Source organism: Garra rufa, chromosome 1 (assembly GCF_049309525.1).
Source record: "Garra rufa chromosome 1, GarRuf1.0, whole genome shotgun sequence".
NCBI classification, from domain to species: domain Eukaryota; kingdom Metazoa; phylum Chordata; class Actinopteri; order Cypriniformes; family Cyprinidae; genus Garra; species Garra rufa.
This window is the reverse complement of record NC_133361.1, coordinates 26,467,880-26,494,926: the sequence shown is the minus strand read 5'-3', so window position 1 is coordinate 26,494,926 and position 27,047 is coordinate 26,467,880. Positions and strand designations below refer to the sequence as shown.

At 38.9% G+C, this 27,047-nt stretch overlaps 1 protein-coding gene across 3 annotated transcripts in view; it reads right to left on the bottom strand.

Moving 5' to 3' along the window:
- The window catches only part of brd4 (bromodomain containing 4), a 77,251-nt gene that overhangs the window by 12,116 nt on the left and 38,088 nt on the right, over window positions 1–27,047 (bottom strand). For all 3 annotated transcript variants that reach the window (XM_073838030.1, XM_073838015.1, XM_073838021.1), the window contains 9 exons: window positions 10,496–10,865; window positions 4,950–5,087; window positions 4,723–4,858; window positions 3,587–4,011; window positions 3,138–3,503; window positions 2,924–3,052; window positions 1,211–1,432; window positions 804–1,024; window positions 309–688 (listed from right to left, as the gene is read on the bottom strand). In XM_073838030.1, coding sequence (XP_073694131.1) covers window positions 309–688; window positions 804–1,024; window positions 1,211–1,432; window positions 2,924–3,052; window positions 3,138–3,503; window positions 3,587–4,011; window positions 4,723–4,858; window positions 4,950–5,087; window positions 10,496–10,735 — 2,257 coding nt within the window. In that variant the 5' untranslated portion in view covers window positions 10,736–10,865. The remainder of the gene's footprint in view (window positions 1–308; window positions 689–803; window positions 1,025–1,210; window positions 1,433–2,923; window positions 3,053–3,137; window positions 3,504–3,586; window positions 4,012–4,722; window positions 4,859–4,949; window positions 5,088–10,495; window positions 10,866–27,047) is intronic.

Sequence of the window (27,047 nt, the reverse complement as noted above, 5' to 3'; positions counted from 1 at the left end):
CACATTTTGAAAGTCAATGCTAATGCATCCCAGAGAACATTCTGAGACAGACGCGTTCAATTCTGCTCCTGGAGGGCCAGCTTCTAGCAAAGTTAAGCTCCATCCCCAATTAAACACCTAAACCAGCTAATCAAGGTTTTCAGGATCACTAAACACTTCCAGGCAGGTGTTCTAGAGCTCAGCTCTCCAGAATGTGGCCCTACAGTACATTACCACTGTTCTAGGATTACTGTGTCAAAACAAGTGTATGCACAGCCAACCCTCTGAGATCTTATGGTTGGACCAAGCAGGTTTGCAAAGTCACTCACCAGCGGGCTTCTTCTTCTTGCGAAGGCAGGACGTCACATATCTCTCCAGCTCCCGCAGCGTAGAAGGCTTCAACGTCTCAAAGTCGATCTCAATCTCATCCGGGTTGGAGTTCTTAAGCGAGGGCTCACGGGACTGGATGATGTGAACCACACGGCCCAGCTTGTCTCCAGGCAGCTTGTTAATGTCCAGACTCAGCTGTCTCTTTTCTTCATAGGACATGGGCTTACACTTCTCTCCAGCAGGCATGCCTGCCATTGCGGCTCCTCCGCTCACACCCAGTTCCTCCTCAGGATCCAGGCCTGGCACAGGCTGCAGGGTTGGTGGAGCGACACCTGGAAGAGCCATGGAGCGACTGCCCTTACCTCCCCCTTCCTTTTTGCTATAAGGCACAAGACAACAAGAACTTCTTATTTACAAGTTTCATTATATAGTATACTTGAATTAAAACCATGTAATGCATGCAAAATGTGTTTGCATAATCAAATTGAGCTCACCTCAGTTTCTTGGGCTTCTTAGGCAGAGGATCCTTGTTCTTAGGCTTTCCTTGAGCCTTGAGGGTAGGAGGCGGCTCCAAGATCTCTTCCAGTGCAGGCATGACTCCTGCTTTCTTTTTGTGCTTGTCTTTCTTCTTCTCCTTCTTTTCCTTCTCTTTCTTCTTTGGTTTGCTGGCCTGAGGCTGGGACAAGGCAGCCAGCTGCTCATGAACCGCTTTCAGCTGAGCAACAAAAGAGAAAAAACAAATTAGGGCGATTAAAGTCTTCTCAGTGGACTGTATCACATCTTTGTAAAGTGTAAACTTTTTTACACTTCCAGTGTCTATGGTAACAGATCTTTCTGCCAGCTTGTCCTTGAAATGACCTCTTCCTTAGGGACGTGCTGACAAACATGTAAATCGACTCACCTGCTCCTGAAGCTCTGCTAGCCTCTGGGCTCTCTCCTCTTCAGAGTCATCAGTGGAGGAGTCCGATTCAGATGAGGAATCGCTGGAGCTGTCCGAAGACGAGGCCGTGCCCATGGGTGGCTGTGTCTTGACAGGAGCCGGGTGGAGCACTGGCGCAGGAGCGGGTGCCAGCATTTCCTCTGGCTCATCAGGCATTTTAGCAAAACGCATCTCAAACACATCCTACGAAAAGAGAAAGGCGTTTAATGATCTAGTATAAGATGACTCTCATCCTGCTTTCAGAATTGAGCTATGTACACTTCGATATATTTTGACAACATAGGAAAGTTCTGGAAAATTACTGAAACTATAAGAAAGTGGAACATTACTGGTTATTTTTTTGTACCCTTTACAGTTTCGATTTCACAAACACTTTCACACTTCAATTAGGGTTGGAAATTAACAGGGGCTTGGGGCCAAAAATACCCAAAATCAAGTTTAGGAGCCAAAAAAAAAAAAAAAAGGCTCTTCACAAATTCTAAAATCTATTACAATTGTGGTGATTAAAGTAAGGTGTGAAAGTTGAGGGCTTTTTGTGCAGCACTGAGCATTACACATGCTAGACTTAAGTTATGGACCACTTTTGTAGCTTTTTCCACAAGCATTACCTTTCCATAATTTGTTCTGTTGTTGATTTGTTCATTCATGTGTTTGTTCATTTATTCATTCATTCATTTGTTCGTTCGTTCGTTCATTCACTCAATCCGTCTGTTTATCTATAATTTCATCTACTGTCGATAGTAATAGCCATATATTGTAAAACAATTGCACTGTAAAATAAATAAGAGTGAATATTTCATAAATATATTATTTTTGCTTTACACTACAAAAGGGAAATTACAATACTTTCCTAATTTCTACACTTGAAATATATTCAAAGTGTAGAAATTAGGATATTTTGAATTTGGACTGCAGTAATGTTACCCATTTAAACCGCTAGCTGTCAGCAATTCATACTGCACTTTTAAGCTTTTATTCTGACGGAAATGGCAGGAGAGCTTTTATTTTGATAGAAAACTCCAGCTTTAGTGAAAACAGGCATCTCACTACAAATATAGTGAAATGCTTTAATTATCTGCGGCGAAAATAAAGCATAACTGGTGGCTGTTTCATTCCCAAACATGATGAAGGGATTGAGCCATATTGTGCTTTTGGTTTTAGTTTGTTTGACAGATACTGTGTCAAAGCATTATGGCTCAAAACACAACTTTAAAGACATTTTATATTAGTACAAGAAGTTTAAATATATTTTAAAAGCTAAAGATTTTGCCCGGAAGACCTATCGTTTCACATCGTCAAGTGACCACGATGATATCGAGAGTTTTGCTATCGTGATACCACGATATTGATAATACCAATACATATCTATTATGTACTCTATTGATCAACACCAAATCATTATTACAACATCAAGTGCAAAAATCAACATTTTTTTGTCATAATATTGTCCTGTAATGCTGTTTTTTAATACAATTTATATACTTTATGCATGTTGTTTACTTTATAAAAAGAAAAAAGTCAAATATTGACACAAATAAAACAAAGATCGGTATAACAGCATGGTCTATTGCGAGTCACTTGCATAAAGTAAACACTGACTAGCCAACTAGATGCCTGACTAGTAAAAAAAACATGTAATGTAATGTACACAGAGTTGTGCAGGTATGCACGTACCTGCAATTTGCGTGCCATAGCCACCACTTCATGGTCTGGAGGGTTGTACTTGTAGCAGTTGGAAAACATTAACCGCACATCAGCTGCAAACTCCTGAGCATCTCTGTACTGTCTGTTTTCCAACTTGTCCTGTACAACCAAAGAGAAAACTGAATAAGCATGGAAGCAAAAGCAGCTCATCCTCTGATCTGACAACCAGCAGCTGTATTTTCACCTTAATAGTGCTGAGGTCCATGGGATGTTTGATGATATCATGGTAATCGTGCAGCCCTAAAGCATCCACGTCCACTGGCTTGTAGAAGGGCCAAGCATACGCTGCATGCTTCTTAGCAAACATGTCCTTTACGATGCCGGAGCAGTAGCGTAGCTGCTCTTGTTGCTTGGGGCTGTGGGTCCCAGTGGCAGGTGTCCAATGGTGCTGGGAGTCCGGTGCCTCCTTTTTGGATAGCTTGCTTGGTCGTGTACTATCCCGGCGTGGCAGAGTCTTTCCTGACTTCGACTCAGCAGGCGAGGACTCGTTCAGTGGGTCGTTTGCCGTAGGTGTCGTGGTGTCTGCTTTCCTTTTTTGACTTTTTCTCTGCTGTTGATAGAAAAAGAACTGAGTGAGGACATAAACGCAAGACTGAAGACTGAAAATGACACTGTATTTGAATGTTAACTTACTTTGTGAGGCATTGGGATGGGGCTTTGTAGAATTGGAGGAGCGCTCTGTTGCATGTGCACATGCACGGGTGGCAAAGCAGTTTGGGCCGGAGGAGGCACAGCCGTTATGATAGGGACCTGTGGGGTGCAGTCAGTGGGGCCCATAGAAAAAGGTGGCCCTAATTGAGGCGCAAGGGGAGGGTGGGGAGGGTGTGAAGGGAGCGTAGGGAGCGATGGAAGTGGTGGGAGCGATGGGAGCGACGGAAGCGAAGGGAGCGAAGGGGGTACTCGAGGGGGCAAGGCTTGCATGGTAGGCTGGGGAGGTAAAGTAGGCGGACCCTGTGGTGGTCCTCTCATTAGTGGCCCAGGGGGAAGACTGGAAAGGCCACGTGTTTGATGGGGTGTGGGCGACGACTCCATGCCAGGCGCAATCTTCAGGTTCATGTCTAGTAATACAGAGACAGAGAACAGAAATGAATTCAAATGTGACCCTGGACCACAAAACCAGTTATAAGGCTTAATTTTTTAAATTGGGATTTATACATCATCTGAAGGCTGAATAAATAAGCTTTCCATTGTTATGATTGGACAATATTTGGCTGAGATACAACTATTTGAATATCTGTAATCTGAGGGTGCAAAAAATCGAAATACTGAGAAAATCACCTTTAAAGTTGTCCAAATTAAGTTCTTAGCAATGCATATTACTAATCAAAAATTAAGTTTTGATATATTTACAGTAGAATGTGTACAAAATATCGTCATGGAACATGATCTTTACTTAATATCCTACTGATTTTTGACATCATTAGGACAGACAATCAATCATTTTGACCCATACAATTTCTTGTTGGCTATTGGTGGTCCTGGGTCACAAATTATTAAAACAAGCATTTTCTTTCATCATAATGTGATGCTACAACATTCAGGATAAAGGGGAACTAACAATGATTTCACAACAAGATGCGTCATTCATTTTCAATGAAAGTTTAAGATTTGAAGAAATCAACAAAGGCAGAGATGCAAATTTAGCGCAGTGACCACCAGAAGAGACCAAGAAGCCCATGTGATCTTCTGGCCATGGAGGGTTTGGTAGGACCCCTAAAAGGGCAGCAGTGCAAGTAGCCCACAAGGACTAGAGAATATGAGACTTGTACCTGGATCCCTCCTGCCCCGGCCACGACCCTTGCCGGCTGTGGTCGTCAACTCAACCTCCTGCTGGGGCATCTCTGAAATCTTGTGGAGGAACACCTTCTCCAGTGCTTCTGCCATTAAGACTATGTCATCCCCAGGCTGCAGGGGGCGACACATACCATTAACCACACACCCACACACACAGCTTTGATCCACTGTGAATGATGGGAGCAGAAATGTGAAGCAGTACCTTATTGTAAATGTAGCAGTTAGTAAACATGGTGTTGAAGTCTTGAATACATTCTTGGGCATTGACGTAGAAGTTGTTCTCTAGGCGTTTCTTGATTGTTCCCATGTCCATAGGATTCTTGATTATCTTGTAATAGTCCTAGAGAGAGGAGGTTACAAAGGTTAGCATAACACATCACAATCCATAACTTTCATCAGCATAATGACCTTTCTGTATTACAAAAACAATAAGCAGTTTTGAGACTTTCCATGGAGAACAGATTTACTAAACAGGGCAAATTAGCGTTAAAGCGCAATTTCATAACGAACATAGGCGCAGACAGATCATTTCCACAATAACCAGCGCAATCTACCAAGACCAGCGCAAAATACTGCCTACTTTACAATGTTTCTTTTAGGGGCATTAAATAATGCCGCAAATACCAGTAATCTGACAAGCGCAAACGTTAGTAAATAGTGTTGCTTGATTCATTTTAATAATTTCCTCCCATAAATTGTCTGAAAGGGAAACTCCTACAAATGCATATGCAATAAAGGACAGGTGCACAAATATGTGCTCATGCCTTTTCAGCGCTAATTCTTCACTGCGTGTCTTTAGTAAATTCTGACATAACTATTATAACGGCAAAAGAAAATCTAGCACTTGATCTCAAAGTCACTAAGACTCGTAAAGGGGCTGTTCACACAGAACATGTCTTTGGATCTAAAAACAAGTCTCTGATACGATGTTAGTCAAATAATGCCAAATTACTACTGTAAACAAAAGCGTACAACACTGGCCCTGTCTCCGGGGTCTTCTGATTGGTTCACTGTTTTGGAACTAGATATGGGCAATATCTTATCGTTTGCGATATACCAATAAAAATTTCTTACAACAAGAATTAGCCTTCCCGCCCCGAGATAGCACACATACATCTCGGAGATGTCTATTTGACGTCTACAAGACATCTGCAAGACGTAGTTTGCTCATCTGCAATACGTCTATGGGACGTTTCCTATCAGATGTCAAATAGACGTCCATTAGATGTCTTTAAGATTAGGGATGCACCGATCATGATTTTTCATGGCCGATTCCGATACCGATTTTTTACAAGCAAGCTGGCCGATTCCGATACCGATTTCCGATTTTTTCAAAAACAAGAAGTTATGCAAGTAAACAACATAAACAACATGTTTATTTAGTATTTAACAGGCCAATCTGGCTTTGGCTATTGAATCAATAGCATCTGACATCTGAAATTAAATAAAAAATAAAAAATATGAAAGTAAATACAGTTTAATAAGTAAAACATGCTTTTAGTAAAGTAAAACAGCAAGCCAACAGGCATTTTAATGTAAAATAATAATAATCATTCTTAACAGAACAGACTTTTATTTTTGGCTTTTCAAAAGTAAAGTAATGCTTTTTACAAAAATAAGCATCTCAGCTTTGTCACAAGTGAGTTTCTTTTTTCATCTGTCACGTGAGAAGCTGAGCTGAACAAACGTACGCTGTCTGCGCTTGTGCAGGGCGAGGACAGGTACGCTTGCGCAACTTCAGCGAGCACAGAAAAGCGGCTGTCCTTTGCAGACATTGCAGATTGCAATCTTCACGTCCTGCTCACAGATTTCGAAAAACCGCCACACAAGTGACATGTTTCTGAATGAATCGAATGCCGCGGCCCGCGTACACACTTCCGGAAAAAAAACGGCCGGGATAAAAACGAAAACCGGCCGGTTGCCGATCACGCGTTAGATGCAAAAATCGGCCGGTTTCGATTTATGGCCGGTCAACCGGTGCATCCCTATTTAAGATGTGTATGATTTAGAATGTATGTAAAACTGACATCTTACAGACGTCTGCCAGACATTTGTACACAGCAGATGCTTTCCAGATCTTTAACAGACACCTTGCAGACGTACGTGTGCTCTCTCGGGCGTAATAACGATAAAGTCTACAGTAGCACGTGTGCAATACAGTTTTGTATGTATATGAGCCAGCTCACAAACCTGTTGTCCAACAAAGATATTTACTGACATGATTTTTTACCAAATTAAATTCATAACATAGTCAAGTGTTTGAAATAAGCTTTTGTGATCAGACGTGGCTTCATATCACAGAATGAGGCAGAAATCATACTATTATGTAATATTATAAAAGCTATGTAGATTAGCATTGGCAATATTATTAGCAAATATACTTTATCCTTAAAAATACCAAAGATAGCTTGAAGAACACAGACAAAACATATTTTGTAGCAATCGTATGTTTATTGTTAAGTTTCCTCAGTTAAAATTGATCTATTTCAGCTACAGCAATAACTGGATTAGAGATTTTCTGGACCATCATTAGTACTACTGCTTCCCCTAATGGCACACATACATCTCGGAGACTTCTATTTGACGCCTGCATTTACATCTGCAAGATGTAAAATAGACATCTATTAGAGGCCTTTAAGATGTTTATGATTTAGAATGTATGTAAAACTGACATCTTACAGACATCTGCCAGACGTTTGAACATAGCAGATGCTTTCCAGATCAAGACATCTTTAACAGACATCTTAAGAGCGCTCTCTGACTTCCAGTGAATTAAACGGTCATTACATTGTATGCATGTACTCAGTTATGCTCTATTTTGGGTAAAAATAGGAAAAATACTCTTCTCTAAAGAAACAGAATTCCCTGAATTATCGTTATCGCATTAATACCAGAAATTATCGTGATATATTTTTAAGCCCATATCGCCAATCCCTATTTGGAGCTGACATTGATGAGCAGCGCTGCGTTTAAAAGTTGAAATACTTGTAAAATTGATGTAATGTCTTGGAAGCACAGCACTCATGTGCGAGATACTGCAAAAGAAGATGCTGTAATGGTCATACGCATCCACCTAGTGTGTTTACATAGAAAAACAACGGAAAAGTAGCATCTTGGAATGGAAAAACATCCCCCTTACAGCACTCAAAAGCCCTTTTCCATCAATAAATTGGTGATTTCCAATCTACAGTTCCACCATTCCCACCACAGGAAAGACAGCTCTAAACCAGAGAAACAGGCTCTGCAACAGCCACAACAACTTGCTGGTCTTGAACTAGAGACTGCTAACGTCAGAGGCCGCGGGCGGGAAAATGACCTCACCGAGTTTTCAAAACACAGACACTCGTTTTGGCAAGACTAAATGGCAGACAAAACTAGACTGCACGATAACACATGATTCACATTTGCTGGCCATTGCGATAAATGTCTAATCGCACTGCATTTTCCCCCATCTGCCTATTATTAAAACTTAATTTGGTTTCATAAATAACATAGGTGTGAACACTTGTCTGCATTTCTGCCCTATTCTAGCTTGTTTCCTAAGTCATTGTATACTGCGAATACTGACAAATGGCTTATGTTCTTCTGTATTAAGTCACTTTGGATAAAACCATTCACTGAATGGAAAAATGTGATCCTGGACCACAAAACCAGTTCTAAAGGTCTTTTTTTTTTTTATTGAGATTTCTACATCATCTGAAAGCTGAATAAATAAGCTTTCCACTGATGTATGGTTTGTTAGGTTTGATAGCCATGACACTGAATTTACCAAACTTACATCTAAAGTCATAACACCAAGACAGTATGTTAACATGCATTTTATAGGTTCGATTTAAAATGGCAAATAATTATTATTTCACGGAAACACCAAAGTCTGACTGAAATTGTACTAGCCATGGTTAATGCGACTGTGGCTCAACTTTCTACAGGCAAGTATACACAATAATCAGACTACAGTTGGCCTCAATGTTCTGTACATGCTCTGAACATGTAATCTTCAGTATATACGTGAAGGATACATACGCATGTTTTTTTTTTTTTTAATTATGCCAAATATTACCAAGCTTAAAGTTTAGACGATGCCAACAACCAATGTATTGCACCAGTACACAATCATTTGATTACACATTGTGCCTTGTGTACTTAGGCAGGTAGATTAATTCAGTAAAGACGACCGTTTTATATTGCTAGTAAGTTAAAAAGCCTAAAAATGTCCACCTTCAGGCTATGGTACTTGGGTCTTTTTGATGTGAAATTTACTTTACTAACTTTCATAAAGTGAACCTAACTGTTATACTGTCAGTAATGGTTACAAAAAGAACATTTGCTGAACTGAAGCAATTACTTTAACTTGATTATCCATACATCATTAAAAAAAGTAAATATCAAATATGATTTATCAGTTTTTGAGGAATAAGAGCTCTCTGACCCTCCATAGAAAGCAAAGGTCCTACCACGTTCAAGGCCGTAACTTTAGGAAGCTATGAGAATACTTTGAGCACAAAAGTACCAACTTTATTCAACAATTTCTACTCTTCTTTCTGCCTTGACCGTGATATGACCCTTGCTGTCTATGGAGGGTAAAAGAGAGCTCTCAGATTTCGTCAAAAATATTTAATTTGTGTTCCGAAGATGAACGAAGGTCTTACGGGTTTGTATCGACATGAGGGTGAGTAATTAATGACAAAATTTTATTTTTGGGTAAAGTATCAATTTTATTATATATATATATATATCCACTTTAATTGAACAGGTTTGACTGCTGTATTAATTTTACATGAGTATAAATCTTAATGTTTAAGCATATAATGATATTCTAAGGGATTGTGTGCTTCTAATTTTGTAGTAACAGTTTGGACAAGACCCTTTTCTATTCTAACAGGACCAAGCCTCTGTGTATAAGGCAAGCTTCAAAAAGAAATAGATTCAGTCAGTGTAAAAGAACCTGACTGGTCTGCATAAAGCTAAGTCTTAATCCCAGCTGAACACCTCTGGTGTGACTTTAAATGCAGAACTTGCGCCAAAAACTCCAAAAACAAAAACCAATGACTTGTACATACACTATATGGACAAAAGTATTGGGACACCCCTTCTTTAGAACAGAAGATACTTTCAAAACTGTGCCAACAAAGATGGAAACAAAATTCATGTATTTAAAAATTTTATTTCTATCTCTGTTGCAACAGTTTTGGAAGCGTCTAAAATGACTGTACCCATATGTATCAGTCACTGGTGAGTTTTTGGCTCAAGGTCAGCATTTAAAGTCACTCCAGAGGTGTTCAGCTGGGATTAGGACTTTGCTTTCTGCAGACCAGTCAAGTTCTTCCACACTGACTGAATCATTTCTTTTAGAAATGCCTTATACACAGAGGCATTGTCATGTTGGAATAGAAAAGGCTCCTGTCAAAGCTGTTGATATCAAATTAGAAGAACACAAAATTCCATAGAATATCATTATATGCTTAAACATTAAGATTTGTACTCATGGAAATTACTACAGTAGTCAAACCAGTCCATTAGAAGGGGGTGTCCCAATACTTTTGGCAATATAGTGTGTATACACATAACAAGTAGGTTATGAAGTAACATTATGTAAATGCAGGGCGGTTCAGAGAGCAAATAGCAGATCATCAAACAGATGACGACAACTGGCACCCTTTGAGTGGCAAAACAGTCAGTGCAGCTACACTGTCTGACAGGATCATCACAGACATGACATGACTGTAAAAGAACCATTAGTTCACTCACAGGCAGATTCAGCTTAACGGCGTCGACAGGAGAGTGGAAAGGCCAAGCGAACTGGTGCTTCCAGAGAGACTTCAGCACCACCTTCAGCAGGTACTGCAGCTGGTTGGTCTGGCGCTTGGGCCGGGCAGGGTTAGCGATTTCTGGAGGGGCGGGGTTGAAGAGGCTAGGGGCCTGGGACGAGGGTTGCCCCTGACTGCTGCTGCTCCCCGACATCTGCACTGCGTCCAGGCCGTCCCCCATGCTGGTGGGGTGGATCGCGGGCAGCGGGGCGGGAGGGGGTGGGGCAGGACACCACTCGTTCAGTCTCGAGCCGGGCGCGGGCTCCACAGGGAGAGCACCGCTAATTCCATTGCACTCCTCACTGGGCTCTCTGTGAAGGAAGCAAATCACAGTCATTAGCTCTTTAATTTACATCCATGCCATCTGCATCAGATCCATCACTGTAATCATCACGATCATCTCAATTATACTTAACCACCAGCACACATCCTCTCTGCCCCCCAAAACAACATTATTCAAATAGTTCAAGTTTGCTTAAGTAATTGCCCGTGGATTCTCTAATTATCCCCCGATGCGGTCTGAATCATTGACATCTTCCGCAAGACTCGTACTGGGTTTTGGACTGCTGTTATTAATCTGGAACACGTCCAAGTAGGTGCCGTCTAGCCAGCTGTGGGACAAGCACTGCTGTCTCTTTATCATACATCTACAGGAAACAAAAAGATACCACCTTTTTCACAGAGCTGGCTTCGTTAGAATATTAACATAACCAATAGGAGCTTCAACAAGTCTAATACAAACTTCATCGCCATGCTTTTCAAAAGGCCATAACTAGGGCTGGGTGATAAAATAACGATAATTATATAATTTTCCATAATAAATCGATAACGAGCTCGATATAATGTTTATGCGCCGAAAGTGGAACAAAGCAGCGTGACTCATTTAAAAAACACACCACACTGAGCGTTTATCCGCTGGAATCAAAGAGCTTACTAGAGCAGATGCATTTACTCACTGATAAGTCTTAGGGTGTGTTCGCTCTTGTAGTACAGTTCATTTGGTTCAATTGGTCGGGACCAAAAATGATATGACATTTTTAAAATGGCATTTTTGACAACGAACCTAAAGATACTGGACCTAAAGGCATAGTAATGCGTTCAGAATCTGATTGGTCGAGTTGAATGACATGTATTTCATGACAGAACTCACCGAACACTCCAAACAAAAAGGCGAGTTCGACTTGAAGGTTGAGGCTGTATGATACCAAAGCACCCATTCACTGATCGGTCTGCTTAGCATCGCTTTAAGTCAAATACTCCTAATGCCGTCCACTGATAAACAGAAGAAACTCTGTGCCCAATGATACAGTCAGAAGGCTTTCTACAAATCAACATAATTTACCATGGATTTACTTTAGTAGCACTAACTGTACCATGGTATTGTGTCAGATATATGTATTCGTGTCAAACTCTATATTATTATTATTGTATACATGTATTAAATGTACTGAAGAAGGAATATTGTAATTATATGAAATATAATTACAGTATGTTTTGTGATTAAGCTATAGCGTGTGCATACTAAATGTATTAAGAATGCTGATTTTCATACAAATACATAAACCATATTACATTTTTACCATGGTATTGAGGTGCTTTATTTGTGGTTTTAACTGATTATCAAGATCTAAATTTATGCTACTATCAAATAACTACGTTTCACCATATAAAAAAAGGTTACAATTTTTACAGATGTTTTTGATAATGAACATAAATTTACAACTCCATTCTAATTTAAGCTACTGTCAAATGTGACCCTGGACCACAAAACTAGTGGTAAGTTGCACAGGTATATGTTGTATGGGTCAAAATTATTGATTTTTCTTTTATGCCAAAAATCATTAGGATATTAAGTAAAGATTATATTCCATGAAGATATTTTGTAAATTCCCTACCATAAATATATCAAAACGTAATTTTTGATTAGATTTTTGATTCAGACAACTTTAAAGCCGATTTTCTCAATATTTTGATTTTATTGCACCCTTAAATTCTAAATAGCTGTATTGGAGCCAAATATTATCCTATCCTAACAAACCATACATTAATGAAAACTGAATAGCTCAATCTCAATTTAAATTTTTAAATTAAAAATACCCTTTTGGCTGGTTTTGTGGTCCAGGGTCACAAATCACCATCATTTGCCACGGATTTACTATAGTAGCACTAACTGCACCATGGTATTGTGTCAGAAATGTGGGCATTCATGTCAAATTTTATTATATGATTAATGTAGACATGTATAAAATTTACTGAAGGAGTAATGGAATATAATTACAGTATTTTTTGTGATTAAGCTATAGTGTTTATGCATTTATACTAAATATATTTAGACTACTGTTTTTCATACAAATACATAAACCATATTTCATTTTAACCTTGGTAAATTTGTGGTTCTAACTTTGATTCTGAAAAATTCTATCATTATCTAAAAGTATGCTACTAAGGGAGACCATTTTTTTTTTTAATAATCAGAACAATTAAATTTCACCATATAAAAATGAGGTTGCTACTATTTTTACCGATATTACAGATTTTGATAATGAACAAATCTACATCTGCATCCCAACTCAAGCTACTATCAAACGTATATTTTTAAGAGACAAAAAAATATATTAATATGAGGCAACACAAACCTGTTTCTTGATTTGAAACAATACTACTCATTTTATCCCTATTACTTTATTTATTTTGTTAAGGAAAAATGACTGGAAAAGTGTAAAAGAATATAAAAACAAAGCGTTTTTAACTATAGTGTCTTAAATAATTAACCGTCTGGTTTTCACAACTTTCACACCGAATCAAAAATCCGCCTTTAAACTTAGAAGACATAAATTTGACATGTATCACAGTAATTATCAATATTTTTTGTCCATATCGCCCAGCCCTACTGCTGTTTCACTGGAAGATCGAGTTATTACTTCATATTACAAGGTCAAAAAAAAAAAAAGCATAGACAAAAGCGATCAATAACATGCATTTATAGAAACCTGATAGGGTGAATTTTCATTTCGTCCTGACTAACATTGAAACCTGAATACTTGATTCTGCTGATACCTAAAAACTACTATGCTTCTGTTCTAATCACTTGTCATTTGTTTCTTTAATATTTTTATTAAATAAACAATCCTTACTAGTAACCGGTTACTTAAATTCAATGAAAAACACAGTGCTTACTTCATTGAATAATAATTGAAGGTTACATTTTCAACATTTCAGCAATGTCAGCTAAAGTTGACCACTGAAATCAACAAACAGAAGAACACATCCTTCAGCTTTCGTATTTGCATCAGGTGATTTCCATTACAGAAAAGCATGCTCATTGAAAACAAGCCCCAAGGTTTACTATGGGCTGCCAGATGACTGGTAGCTTTGGTAAGATGATCAGATAATGGTGCTTGAGTAAAGGAAAAACAGAGAGAGAGGAAGAAGAGATGAGAGCATCAGCGTCAGCTCATCACCACAACGTGACCAGGTGACCTCACCACCAAATGAAGCCCCATCACAGAGTAATGTGGGAGAGTACAGCCGGCGTAGAGCTCAGCAGATAAAACGCATTCCCTGCCGCAGACCATCCTACATCTCCACAATCGATTTTTGCTCCTCAGCCAGTTGTTTTTCGATTGAAGCATGTTAAAGGTCAGCCTGGTAATTGATACCAAAGGAGGGCCCAAATGTCTTCATCTCTCTAGTAATCACACCCCCACCACTACTACCGCTGCCTGGGTAATCTGGCAATCCCCACACCCACACTTCCTGCTAATGAAACCTCGTGTCTCGTGTCTAGAGCCGTATATTTCATCTTTCTACAAGAGAAACCTGTACACAACAGTAATGCAGCACTGAAAGTACTACTTGGATGAGTTTTGTAAGTTGAGACGATAGTAAATAATCAGAATGGGAACATTCAGAGCGAACTGGATGTTTCTGTGCTTAAAGAAATGAGAAAACAGGATCGGAGAAACGTGTTATGACATCTGATGAAGTGTGCGGACAGACTGCTATTCCCCGGCAGCGTGTATCTCACAGTCACACAAGTGCTGTAGTGACTCATTGGCACAGTCCCCCTGTCTCCTGTCAAGGCTTCATAAAACACGATACACCAGAATGCATTCGGTCAGGATGAGCCCACAGTGACTGCCACTCCTGAATTATTTACAATGACTGAGAGGGAGGGCGGAAAACAGCACAAAATCCACCTAGCAAAAATCATCAGAATTTGCTACGGCAGTATGAACCCAGTCTCTGTCAAAGCACCCTCCAGTGTGCTTTTCTGCAGGCAAATTAGGGGCATTTACCGCTGCAGGTCAGACAATAAAAAGGAAGTGAACTTGTGTTCTGTTATTTAATGTACACAGGCTTCGGCAGTAATAAAAACTGTGGCGTTATAATGATTTTACAGCACAGCAGCTGCCAAGTGTCCTGCACTGGGCTCACAGCAAAGGCAGGCACATCTCTTACTGACACACTTCATTTGACTTCTCTTTTAGCTTCTAGTTACAACATTCATTCAATCATGATATTAAGTCATTCTTCAGACTTCAATCATGAAACCAAAGCAGAACAAACACAAAGTTGTTCATAAAACTCCATGCAACGGTTTACACAAGAATGGTTTCAAAAACTATTTACACAAATTTGTCATGCTTGTTTTATGACAAACGCTCCATGACTGATAAAATGTGATTGTTTCACCGCAGATTTTCAGTACATGACAAACGCTTTGTTGTTAAATTCTTTACACTTTTCCAGTCATTTTTCCTTAACAAAATAAATAAAAAAGTAATAGGGATAAAATGAGTAGTATTGTTTCAAATCAAGAAACAGGTTTGTGTTTCCTCCATAATATTAATATTATTTTTTTGTCTCTTAGAAATATACATTTGATAGTAGCTTGAGTTCGGATGTAGATTTATGTTCATTATCAAAATCTGTTATATTGGTAAAACTGGTAGCAACCTTATTTTTCTATGGTGAAATTTAATTATTCTGATTGTTTGCGGGGGTTTTTTTTTTTGGTCTTCCTTAGTAGCATACATTTAGATCATGATAAGCAAAGTTAAAACCACAAATTTACCATGGTAAAAATGTAATGTTTATGTATTCCAGCTCAACTACACAGAGAAACAAGATCACAGGTTCCATCCCCAGAGAAACAAGAACAAGAAAGCACAAGCTAATGAAAAAGAATGAATGATGTCTAAGATTAAAAAGCATCTGCCAAATGAATAAAAATACATCTACAATGAAATGCAGCAGTTTACAAGCAGAGCATAAGGTATTTCCTACACATACTAAAACTTGAACACCTGTCAACCAGGAAAATGAAGACCGTTCACTGACGAAAATGTGAATTACTGACCTGTCGGTTTGAAACCATTAACTCATAGAGAGTAAACAATGTTTTTGTGAATGATATTTGGAGAAAGAAATCTTAAATTGTATAAACGTCAGCGCCAACAGCCTAGTGAGCAGTGTGCAGACATATAACGCTGTTGCATTACGGATGTCCCCAGTTCAAATCCCAGTTTGAGGACCTTTCCTGATCCTGCCCCCCTCTCTCTCTTTCACTTCGCTTCCTGTCTCCTGTCCTATAACAATAAATCTTATAAAAATAAAAAAATAGAAATTGTATAAATAGAAATATCCTTGTCAAATTTGAGATCTACTTGCACTGCTATTATTACAAGTATTTTAAAAAGACTAGAAAAGAAAACCATAATGTGTGGTTGGGAGGGGGAAAGGGGGATTTTTTGTGTGTGTTGAAATCAGCAGTTCAAATATTTTCTGAAAATTCCAAACAGATTCCAAATGCTGCTACCTAAACATGTTGTTTAGGTAGCAGCATTCTTTTGAAACAACACCAATGTCTCTGCTAACATCCTAAACTGTAAAATTAGGGCCCTATGATTTCCGCAATGCTGAAAATGCAGACGTATTCACAGAATCCAGTCATAATTTTATTCACTGTATAATGTCATGGAATTGCCAAATTTTGGATGAATGAATCAAAAAGAGGACAGTACACCTAAATCAAAACTTGATATGGACTAGTGCCTGTGAATATTAAGCTGCAAGAATACTATTTAAATATGAATCCTGCCTGTTTTGGGTGTTTCTGTGTGAATGAATGTCGCAGACGGGCGTTTTCATTTACTACACACATACTGAAGCACTTGCAGTGTTTTAGCCTCAGCCGCCTCATTATATAAGTACATGAACACAAATAATCTCTAGAACTGCTCTGAGAATCTCTTCATGAGCATTTTACCATTTCTTTTGAGAAAAACTATTAAAGATCATACAAACAGAAACGTACATGTCTTCACATCATCCAGTCAAAATAAAAGTTTGGTTTAACTTGAAGAAACTGACAGAAAAAAATTAAATTACTTAATGTAATGATAGTACTACTACTAATAAAATTAATGTAAAATGAAAAAAAAAAAAAAAAAAAAAAAGTATTTCTGGGGAAAAAATAAATCAATTAGAGATAATTTTGATCATTAAAATTTAAATGAACTACTAAAATGGAATCCAGAAAATTAATGGAAAAAAGAATTTGGTAAAAATAAAAAACGCATTTCATAGAGTCTTAATTAAATTTTTGTTAAACTTGTAATAAATTGCTGTAAAAATGTACGTTTCATGATTTCAATTAATTAGACATGATTTTTGTATACTATTTTTTAATTAAACAATAAAGAAAAATGAAAACGGAATAACGGAAAAACAGAACTTGGAAAAAAAATAAAACTGATTTCATAGGGACCCATGTAAAATGCATGTTAAACTTCAGTTCTGGAAAAAAAAAGTTCTGAAGTGTTAAATCCTAGTTACTATTACTATAATAGTTACTACTAACTATTTGAAAGCCTAGATTCTGAGGGTGCAAAAAAAATAAAAATAACTAAATAAATCAAAATATTGAGAAAATTGCCTTTAAAGTTGTCCAAATATACTTTTATCAATCCATATTACTTATCAAAAATTATGCTTTGATTTACTGGAGAAATTTTACAAAATATCTTGGAACATTATCTTTAACCAATATCCCAATGATTTTCGGCATAAAAGGTAAATTGATCATTTTGACCCATACAATGTATTGTTGGCTATTGCTACAAAGATACTGTGCGGCTTATGACTGGTTTTGTGGTCCAGGGTCACAAGTCATTATATGCATGCTATATATAACAAAAAGCCCTAAAGTGAAACTACTCACATTTGCATGAATCACAAGAACAGCATATTTCAACTAAAGAACAGCAATTTTTGCAAATAGGTGACAAGTTTGTAAGCATGAAAAACATACAAACTGGGCATAAATAAAAGATTTGTACTTTTGGTAACCTAGAGGGTTTGTATTCTCCAATGCAGAGCTGTCAAAACTCAGGACACTCAGTAGGACACTCAGTTACAAGATGCTAATCATCCCACCCGCAGTCAAGTTCCCTGGACTGAGCAACAGTCTGTGACTGTGACTCCAGAACAGGATGTGTGCGAGCAAGTGTTCTTCAAAGTGTGCTCGAGGGTAAATATTTCTTTTGCATCTGGCAGACTCTGTAACTGCTGTGAGGGTCTGCAGGTCTGACCAGCATCCTCCTCTCTTCATGCTGTGAATCTCTGGAGAGCTCAGGATGTGGGAGTACAGCTCAGAGTTAACTTCACTGTTCCCATCAGCTCTGTAATGGGGGACATCACGTCCGAGTCAGTACACAAGAATAATCTTCGGTCCAAGGCCACGAGCACACACACAAAAGCGCCGAGTTAAAAATACCCCCAACCATGGAGGAACTGCAACCAGGGCTGGGGCTGAGCTGAATTACCCCGCAGGTCCTCTGACACGACACATTTCACTTCTTTTCCGAGCCTAAAAGTATCTGTATACACACAAAGCAGTTGTTTATGTCTGACTAACAGCATTCCTGATGACTCACCTAGTGACGAGAGAAACACTGATCACATGATCACTGTATCAACCCTAGAGCTCAGACTCAGAAAAAGGGATCTGACGATCTGCCAGCGTGACTAGTCAGGAAAGAATGCCAAACTGTCTGTTACCAGTAAATGCTCACTCATACGCCGCTCCAGGGAAACATTTAGGGCCTACCTAAAAATCAAGTTAAAACTTATATAGATGAACACTCGTCACACAAAGCTGACCTAATTACACTATACTTATACAATTATTTTAAATGTGCAGTTTTTAACTGCTTTTGAAAAAAAAATGTATCACTGTTTTTACTAAAATATCGAGAAAGATCATGTGATTCTGAAGACTGGAGTGATGCCTGAAATTCAGCTTTTCCATCACAGGAATAAATTACATTTTACAAAACTTAAATACTATTTCATAATATTATTATTTTTACTGTATTTCTGATCAAATAAATACAGACTTGGCAGGCATAAGAGACATACTTTAACAAAAAAAAAAAAAAAAAAGTTATCAACCTCAAACTTTTGAAGGGCAGTGTATACTTAATGTTTCAGGTTCAACAACTCCAACGCTATAATCACGTCATATAGCAAGCTGTTCATTACCACATAATGGTATTGTCCTGATATATACTCACACCCATGACATCCAAGATGTTCATGTCTTTCTTTCTTCAGTCGAAAAGAAATTATGGTTTTTGAGGAAAACTCTAGGATTTTTCTCCATATAGTGGACTTTAATGGGGATCAGTGGGTTGAAGGTCCAAACTGCAGTTTCAAAGAGCTCTACACAATCCCAGCTAAGGAATATAGGTCTTATGCTGCGTTCACACCAAACGCGAATATGCGTCTAAATTCGCGCCTGCTGCGCCTAGTTATTCGCGTGACCACTTTGTGTTCATTCGCGCGTCAAGAGCGAAATCGACGCGCGTAAAAACAAAAGTTAAGCGAAATTTACGCGCGTCAGAGGCGAAAGTTTCAAACCCCGTTGGCGGCCATCTTTTTACAAGATTCTGTTGATCGGTCATTTATCGAGAGAGTCACCGCTCTGTATTTGCTTTGGAGAGGAGAACAGCGGCGTAGGGATCATCGTCGCCGTATTTGGGTCCATCAGACCCTTCGGAGGCGAACCCAGTTCTGCGAGTTTCATCACTTGCTCCAGGAGCTGCGCCTGGATGACGGCCGCTTTCAGCGGTACTTCCGCCTGTCCCGCGCCCAGTTCGATGACCTGCTTTCCCGCATCGGAGCGAGGGGATTTCAGGAGCGGTGGAACTTCCCTCTGTGCGTTGGAGCAGTATATGATGACAGAATTTTCATTTTAAAAGTGAACTACTCGTTTATGTCATTCCTCCTTTGATGTATAATAATTCTATAGGTCTGTGCCATTTCTTTGTTCAGGTTATTACTGTAAAATCTGTTATTTATTTTTGTTTTGATGATAAATGGAGCCAGCCTCCAAAAGTATTTAACCTGTCCTGTGATTTCTTTATTTTCCTCACACAACACTGTCCAGACACACTAAAGTATTCACTATTATAGTTATTATTGTTCTGTTATTATAGTGTAGACACTACACTATAATAATGATTCATATAATTAAGATTTAGATATGGAATAAATAGCATTCAATACAAAATTAATATGTGTCACATAAAACACTTGCTTTGTTGTGCATTAGAACCGCACTCGGCATTTAGTATTCATGTTTCACATTTGAATGAGTGACTGCGGGCGGGCCTGCCGCCACTGCATCAAGCAGGCTCCTGATTGGTTAACGCGGCGCGAATTGACGCAGAAGTTCAGATTTTTCAACTCGGGCGGCAGACGCGAATTCGCGTCAAACGTGTGATGCACAAAAAGCACAATTCGCGCGTAACGCGCCAGACGCTCAATTCGCGCGAACTAGATGCGCGAATGAGGCGAATTCACGTCTACCGCGCCGCGCTAAACGCAAATTCGCGCCGCAAGAACTCCAGACGCGCGTAGACGCGTCTTACCATTGACTTAACATTGAAATCACTCGCGCCAGACGCATATTCGCGTTTGGTGTGAACGCAGCATTATCTAGCAAAACAACTGATCACTGTATAAAAAAACAAAACAAAAAAAAAACAGATTTGATACTTTTTAAACCATAACATAAGACCCTTATTCCTCAACTGGTATCATGTAGAGTTCTGTGGAGTCGCTTTGAAACTGCAATTTGGACCTTGAAGTCCACTATATAGAAAAAAAATCCTGAAATGTTTCTCTCAAAAACCATTCCTTTTCGAATGAAGAAAAAAAGACATGAACATCTTAGATGGGTGAGTAAATTATCTGGAAGTGAACTTCGTTTAATTATGAGTTAATTACCTTTTTTGTAAAGGGCTTTTGACTTTCTCAAACGGGAGCCAAGCTAATGCAAGACGAGCATTTGTGGTTAGAAAGTACATAAAATTATGAAAAATCATTAAAAATGATCGATCATTTCACTAGATAAGACCTTTACTCCTTGGCTGGGATCGTGTAGAGCCCTTTGAAGCTGCATTGAAACTGCAATTTGGACCTTCAACCCGTTGGATTCCCATTGGAGAAAAATCCTAAAATGTTTTCCCCAAAAACCTTCATTTCTTTTCAACTGAAGACAGACAGACAGACAGAAACATCTTTGATGACATGGGTGTGAGTAAATTATCAGGACATTTTAATTCCAGATTGAACTAATTCTTTAAATTAATGAATGTTTGAGTATGAATGAGTATAAAATGTGACCAGTCAAAAGAGGAGTGACAACTGTATCTAGCTACATGGTGAATTTCAAAGCACATAACTGTCAACAACAGTCTACTAATACCTCCTGACAGTTAATGTGCCTCCAGTTGCTAATACTTCTTTCATCAAACAGCACAGAGTGTCGGCACCTGTTTGTTTACAGTACAAAGAATATAGGTATCGCATGTAAACACTGGGTTTGGGAGGGACTCCAGTAATCTGTACTGCAATTAAACACAAGCGATGGTTTCAAAATGACATGACGAAAGCTGTTGACAGAGCTCAACTAGAATTTACCCAAAACTTTCCTCTAAACCCCAAGAGGACTCTTGAATTCACCTAGTGATAAACCACAGCGCTTAAGGGTTTGATACGGAAGAGCTCCCGAATTGAACAAACACATCAGGAAATCACACGCCGACGCGAGACAAAACACACGCCAACTGTCTTGTACCAGCAACACGCAAATGAGCTGTTGTGACTGCAGTGAAAGTGGAGTGATCACACGCTCAGGCTGTGCAGAAAACACATGAGAAATCCAGGAAGAGCTCACACTTAAGTGACAGACTGGAGCTGGGAGCACTACACGACCCCACCATGAGTTCACTCCAGCTGGTGCGGCACGCACACATTCACACAGATGGCCAATAACCGCCAAATCTGTGTGGTGCTGTAACTTTCATTCAATACGCTTATAAAGACCAACAGTCAAATAATTCATTCAAACACAGCAGGGAAATTTTCCATAACAAACAAACCGCTTCATTAACAACTCAACAGTTGTTATCAAGCTGTTCAGAGAAGGTTTTGCTTTAACTTGCTCTGCAGAGGTTTACAATAACAGTCAACAGACTATTAGACTGTTATTGTCAAATTGAAAACTCATGTATGCATGTATAGTGTGTTGAAGAAACAACGTGAATTAACTCTGTTAGTTAGACCAATGCAAGTCATGCTCAGAATTTTCCCATTTTAATAAACAAAAGAAAACTTCCTCTAGTGTAAAATCCCCTCAGAAGGCCAGTTTCAGTCTAAATTTACTACATGCATTACTCCATACAAGCAAATTGGATATCTTGATTACGTAACTTCTCTACTCTTGTGCTTAAAGGAGAAGTTCACTTCCAGAAATGTCCTTTATTTACTTACCCCCATGTCATCCAAGATGTTCATATCTTTCTTTCGTCAGTCGCAAAGAACTTAAGGTTTTTGAGGAAAACATTTCAGGGATTTTTCTCCATTTAAAGGTCTTCAATTAGGTTGAAGGTCCAAATGGCAGTTTCAATACAGCTTCAAAAGGCTCTACACAATCCCATCCGAGGAATAAGGGTCTTATATTCTTTTTTAATTTGTATTCTTTGTCTTACACTAGCTCTGCGATGCATGTATTCGTGCATTACCTTTTCAAACTTTTTTCCAACACAATTATGTACAGTCGTGGCCAAAAGTTTTGAAAATTACATAAATATTGGAAATTGGAATAGTTGCTGCTTAAGTTTTTATAATAGCAATTTGCATATACTCCAGAATGTTATGAAGAGTGATCAGATGAATTGCATAGTCTTTCTTTGCCATGAAAATTAACTTAATCCCGAAAAAAACTTTCCACTGCATTGTTAAGAAGACTTCAGGGCGTCCAAGAAAGTCCAGCAAGCGCCAGGATGGTCTCCTAAAGAGGATTCAGCTGCGGGATCGGAGTGCCACCAGTGCAGAGCTTGCTCAGGAATGGCAGCAGGCAGGTGTGAGCGCATCTGCACACACAGTGAGGCCAAGACTTTTGGAAGATGGCCTGGTGTCAAGAAGGGCAGCAAAGAAGACACTTCCCTCCAAAAAAAACATCAGGGACAGATTGATCTTCTGCAAAAAGTATGGCGAATGGACTGCTGAGGACTGGGGCAAAGTCATATTCTCCGATGAAGCCTCTTTCCAATGGTTTGGGGCATCTGGAAAAAGGCTTGTCCAGAGAAGAAAAGATGAGCGCTACCATCAGTCCTGTGTCATGCCAACAGTAAAGCATCCTGAGACCATTCATATGTGGGGTTGCTTCTCATCCAAGGGAGTGGGCTCACTCACAATTTTGCCCAAAAACACAGCCATGAATAAAGAATGGTACCAAAACACCCTCCAACAGCAACTTCTTCAAACAATCCAACAACAGTTTGGTGAAGAACAATGCATTTTCCAGCACGATGATGGCACATAAGGCAAAGGTGATAACTAAGTGGCTCTGGGACCAAAACGTTGAAATTTTGGGTCCATGGCCTGGAAACTCCCCAGATCTTAATCCCATTGAGAACTTGTGGTCAATCCTCAAGAGGCGGGTGGACAAACAAAAACCCACTAATTCTGACAAACTCCAAGAAGTGATTATGAAAGAATGGGTTGCTATCAGTCAGGATTTGGCCCAGAAGTTGATTGACAGCATGCCCAGTCGAATTGCAGAGGTCCTGAAAAAGAAGGGCCAACACTGCAAATACTGACTCTTTGCATAAATGCCATGTAATTGTCGATAAAAGTCTTTGAAACGTATGAAGTGCTTGTAATTTTATTTCAGTACATCACAAAAACAACTGAAACAAAGATCTAAAAGCAGTACAGCAGAAAACTTTGTGAAAACCAATATTTATGTCATTCTCATAACTTTTGGCCACGACTGTTGAGTAGGGTGAAAAACTAATTTTCTCTGCTTCCAAAATCATCCACCATTGTTTTACCTTTTTTGTTCGACTTTGTAAGTACTGGGTCAGTACTTCCGTCTATGTCAAGTGTGACCTTTCCAACATCATTACAATGTGCAAGGTCGGGCTGTGCAAGACAAGCATTTGTGGTTAAAAATTATATACATTCTTATTGTTTTAAGAAAGTGATCAATCGATTCCCTAAGACCTTTATTACTTGGCTGGGATTGTGTCAGCCAACTTGGACCTTATAACCATTGGCCACCACTAAAGTCCACTATATATAGAAACATCCTGAAATGTTTTCCTCAAAAACCTTCATTTCTTTGCGAATGAAGACAGACAGACAAACATATTGGATAACATGAGGGTGAGTAAATTACCAGAACATTTTTATTCTGGAAGTGAACTTCTCCTTTAATAACTTTGACATCCTTGGCAGGAATATTCATCCTCAAGTTTTGAAACAAAAAAAAAAACACTTAGAGTCTTAGAAATGTCACATTAATACAGAAATGTCACTATAAAGTCAAAAGTCTGAGAAAATTATTTGATAAAAGTGAAAAACCATTTCTCCAAAATGTAACTTCACACGAAACCAAACCACACAGATAAGACTATTTGCTAATATTACACAAGGTCAAATAAAAGAGAGATAAAAGTACTAGCTATAACTACTGCTTAACTAGTTTGGTGTTACATTAAAACAGATAAACCTTTATTAAGCAAAGAATGATCAATAAATGACACTGAATCATACTTTAAAAACACAAAATAAAAAATGATTCAATAAGTATTGCACCATGTGTTTTGACATAACCAGATTCTAGCTAACACCCATCCATACTGTTTTCGAAAGTCTGAATGAGAAAAGTTTTTAAAAACCCTGTGCACAGCACTGTGAACAAAAAAACATCACAAACAGTAAGATACATTTGTAGTTGGCACTCGAAGAAAGAAGAAAATCACTGGACTTTCCAAAAACCTTTAAAAGAAATAAATAAAAATCCCATTTCAAAATACTTTTTCAAAACACTGATTACACTGCAAAACTGAAGAACTCAACTACGTGGGGAAAACTGCTACTCATTTCCTATACTTAAAACTAATTTACACAGACCAGGTCATGCACACCAAGACGTGTGTAGATTGGCTACACTGTGACACAAACACAACCTTTTGACCCAACATGAGCACAAGTAATTGCTGCAGCTTTAATTATAATCATTATGAAGTGCCCCAACCAGGCCGGACACAACAGGATTCATGAACACGGAAATGTAGTGCAGCGTAACAATCAAATCACAGCCAATCAGAACATTGTGTGCACGAGTTCAGCGCTTACACACGCTCTCGCATCACACATACCTTAAGACAACATTTTTTTTTTTTAAAGGTACTCCTTGAGTATCTTAAGGCGATTTGTCAAATAATATCAGACTCTACACAATAAGTCTCTCTTCAGCCATGTTAATATACATAAGCAGCAACAAGTAACAGAAATCAAGCCAGTAAGAAAATTATTGGACACAGATGAGGAAAGCACTAGTATGTGTTTATTTCTTAGTTGTAAAAGGCTAAATGTGGTGAATATTCTCAATAGTTTAATATAATAAGCTCAGAGACGATCATGATTTAGATTGTGGATTATAAGACTGTTATATGATATTTGGTAAATTACTCAAGGAATTATACACAGGCTGTACAATAAAAGCAGGATTAAACATCACAAAGCACATCTATGAAACACAGATTTACCTAACCCAGGAAAACAAGCAGAATCACAATAGCTATAGTGACCATGAGTCAGATGAGAACTAAAACCAGGAACAAACCTTGATCGTAACCTGCAATGAACAATACAGTGTCTGGGAAATGTAGGGCAAATTTTGATGGGTATTAAATAGTCATGCTCTTCTGACCACTTAGGAGTCATCAGGAGTTACAAATCTTGATGTGAATGAACAATTTGAGTACAGTTTCATTGCTACAGGGGTCACATCTGCAGTGAAGTTTGGAAAAAGTATTTGTTACAAGTACATGAAAAACCCCTGAAGGTACATCTGAATAAAATCTAGATCCTTGGTCAAAGCCACAGGAGCCCACCACGCTGACTGGGGCGGAAAACAACATCTTATCGGCAGGGTAGTAAAGATGTGACAGATTGCTAAAACGCAGTGATCTCATGAAATATGTCTGCTTGACTTCTGGTGCACAGATCATATGTGGTGAATAAACAACAAACATTTCAATACAGTGAAATAGACTTGTTACTTTGCTAAAAGCTTGATTTTTCCATGATATGGTTGACGGTCTTGAGATAAAAAGGTTGAAGGCTAAGAAAGAGGAACTGCAGGTCTAATGGTGCGTTCACACCGCACACTTTGTCTGCGTCAGGCAACGCACCTAACGCATCTAGTTTGACGCATGTACGTTGAAGCTGGCAACGCTTGCTTTTTGGTGCGTTCACACCGCACACGTCAGGCAACGCTCCCAACGCATCTAGTTTTTTGCACACTTCCCCTGAATAAACCATGGCAAACTATTGGGACTGGACATTTTGCAATCCTCTCGTGACCATGTTTCGCTAGCTAACGAAATGGGAAATAATTACGTTGAGAAAAGATTTGACATCCCGATCTCTTCAGCGATCTTCATCCAAGCAAGTTCCTTTACATTCCTGTCTTTATACAACAACGAGGACGGATCATACAATTCTCTGCGATTGCAGACGGCTAGAATAAGCTTGTAGCCGTCTGCAATCGCAGAGAATTGTATATTGTTGTTTTTTCTGCTCCCGCTTCATTCAAAATACGTGTGGTGACGTCGCTACAGTGAGACGCTCTGATTGGTTGACGCACTGCGTCAAGTGCGTCAAGTCCGTCAAAAGTTCAGCTAGCTGAACTTCTGCGTTGCTTGCGTTTGCTGCGTTGACGCTTGAAACGCAGGTAACGCTTGAAAAATTGACGGATCCAACGGACACAACGCAACGCTGACGGACCTCTGACGGACTCAACCATTGACTTTACATGTAATCTTGCCGCAACTGACGCATGACATTTGGGGCGGTGTGAACGCAGCATTACACTTGTCAGCTAAACAAAATTCATTAGAGCTGCA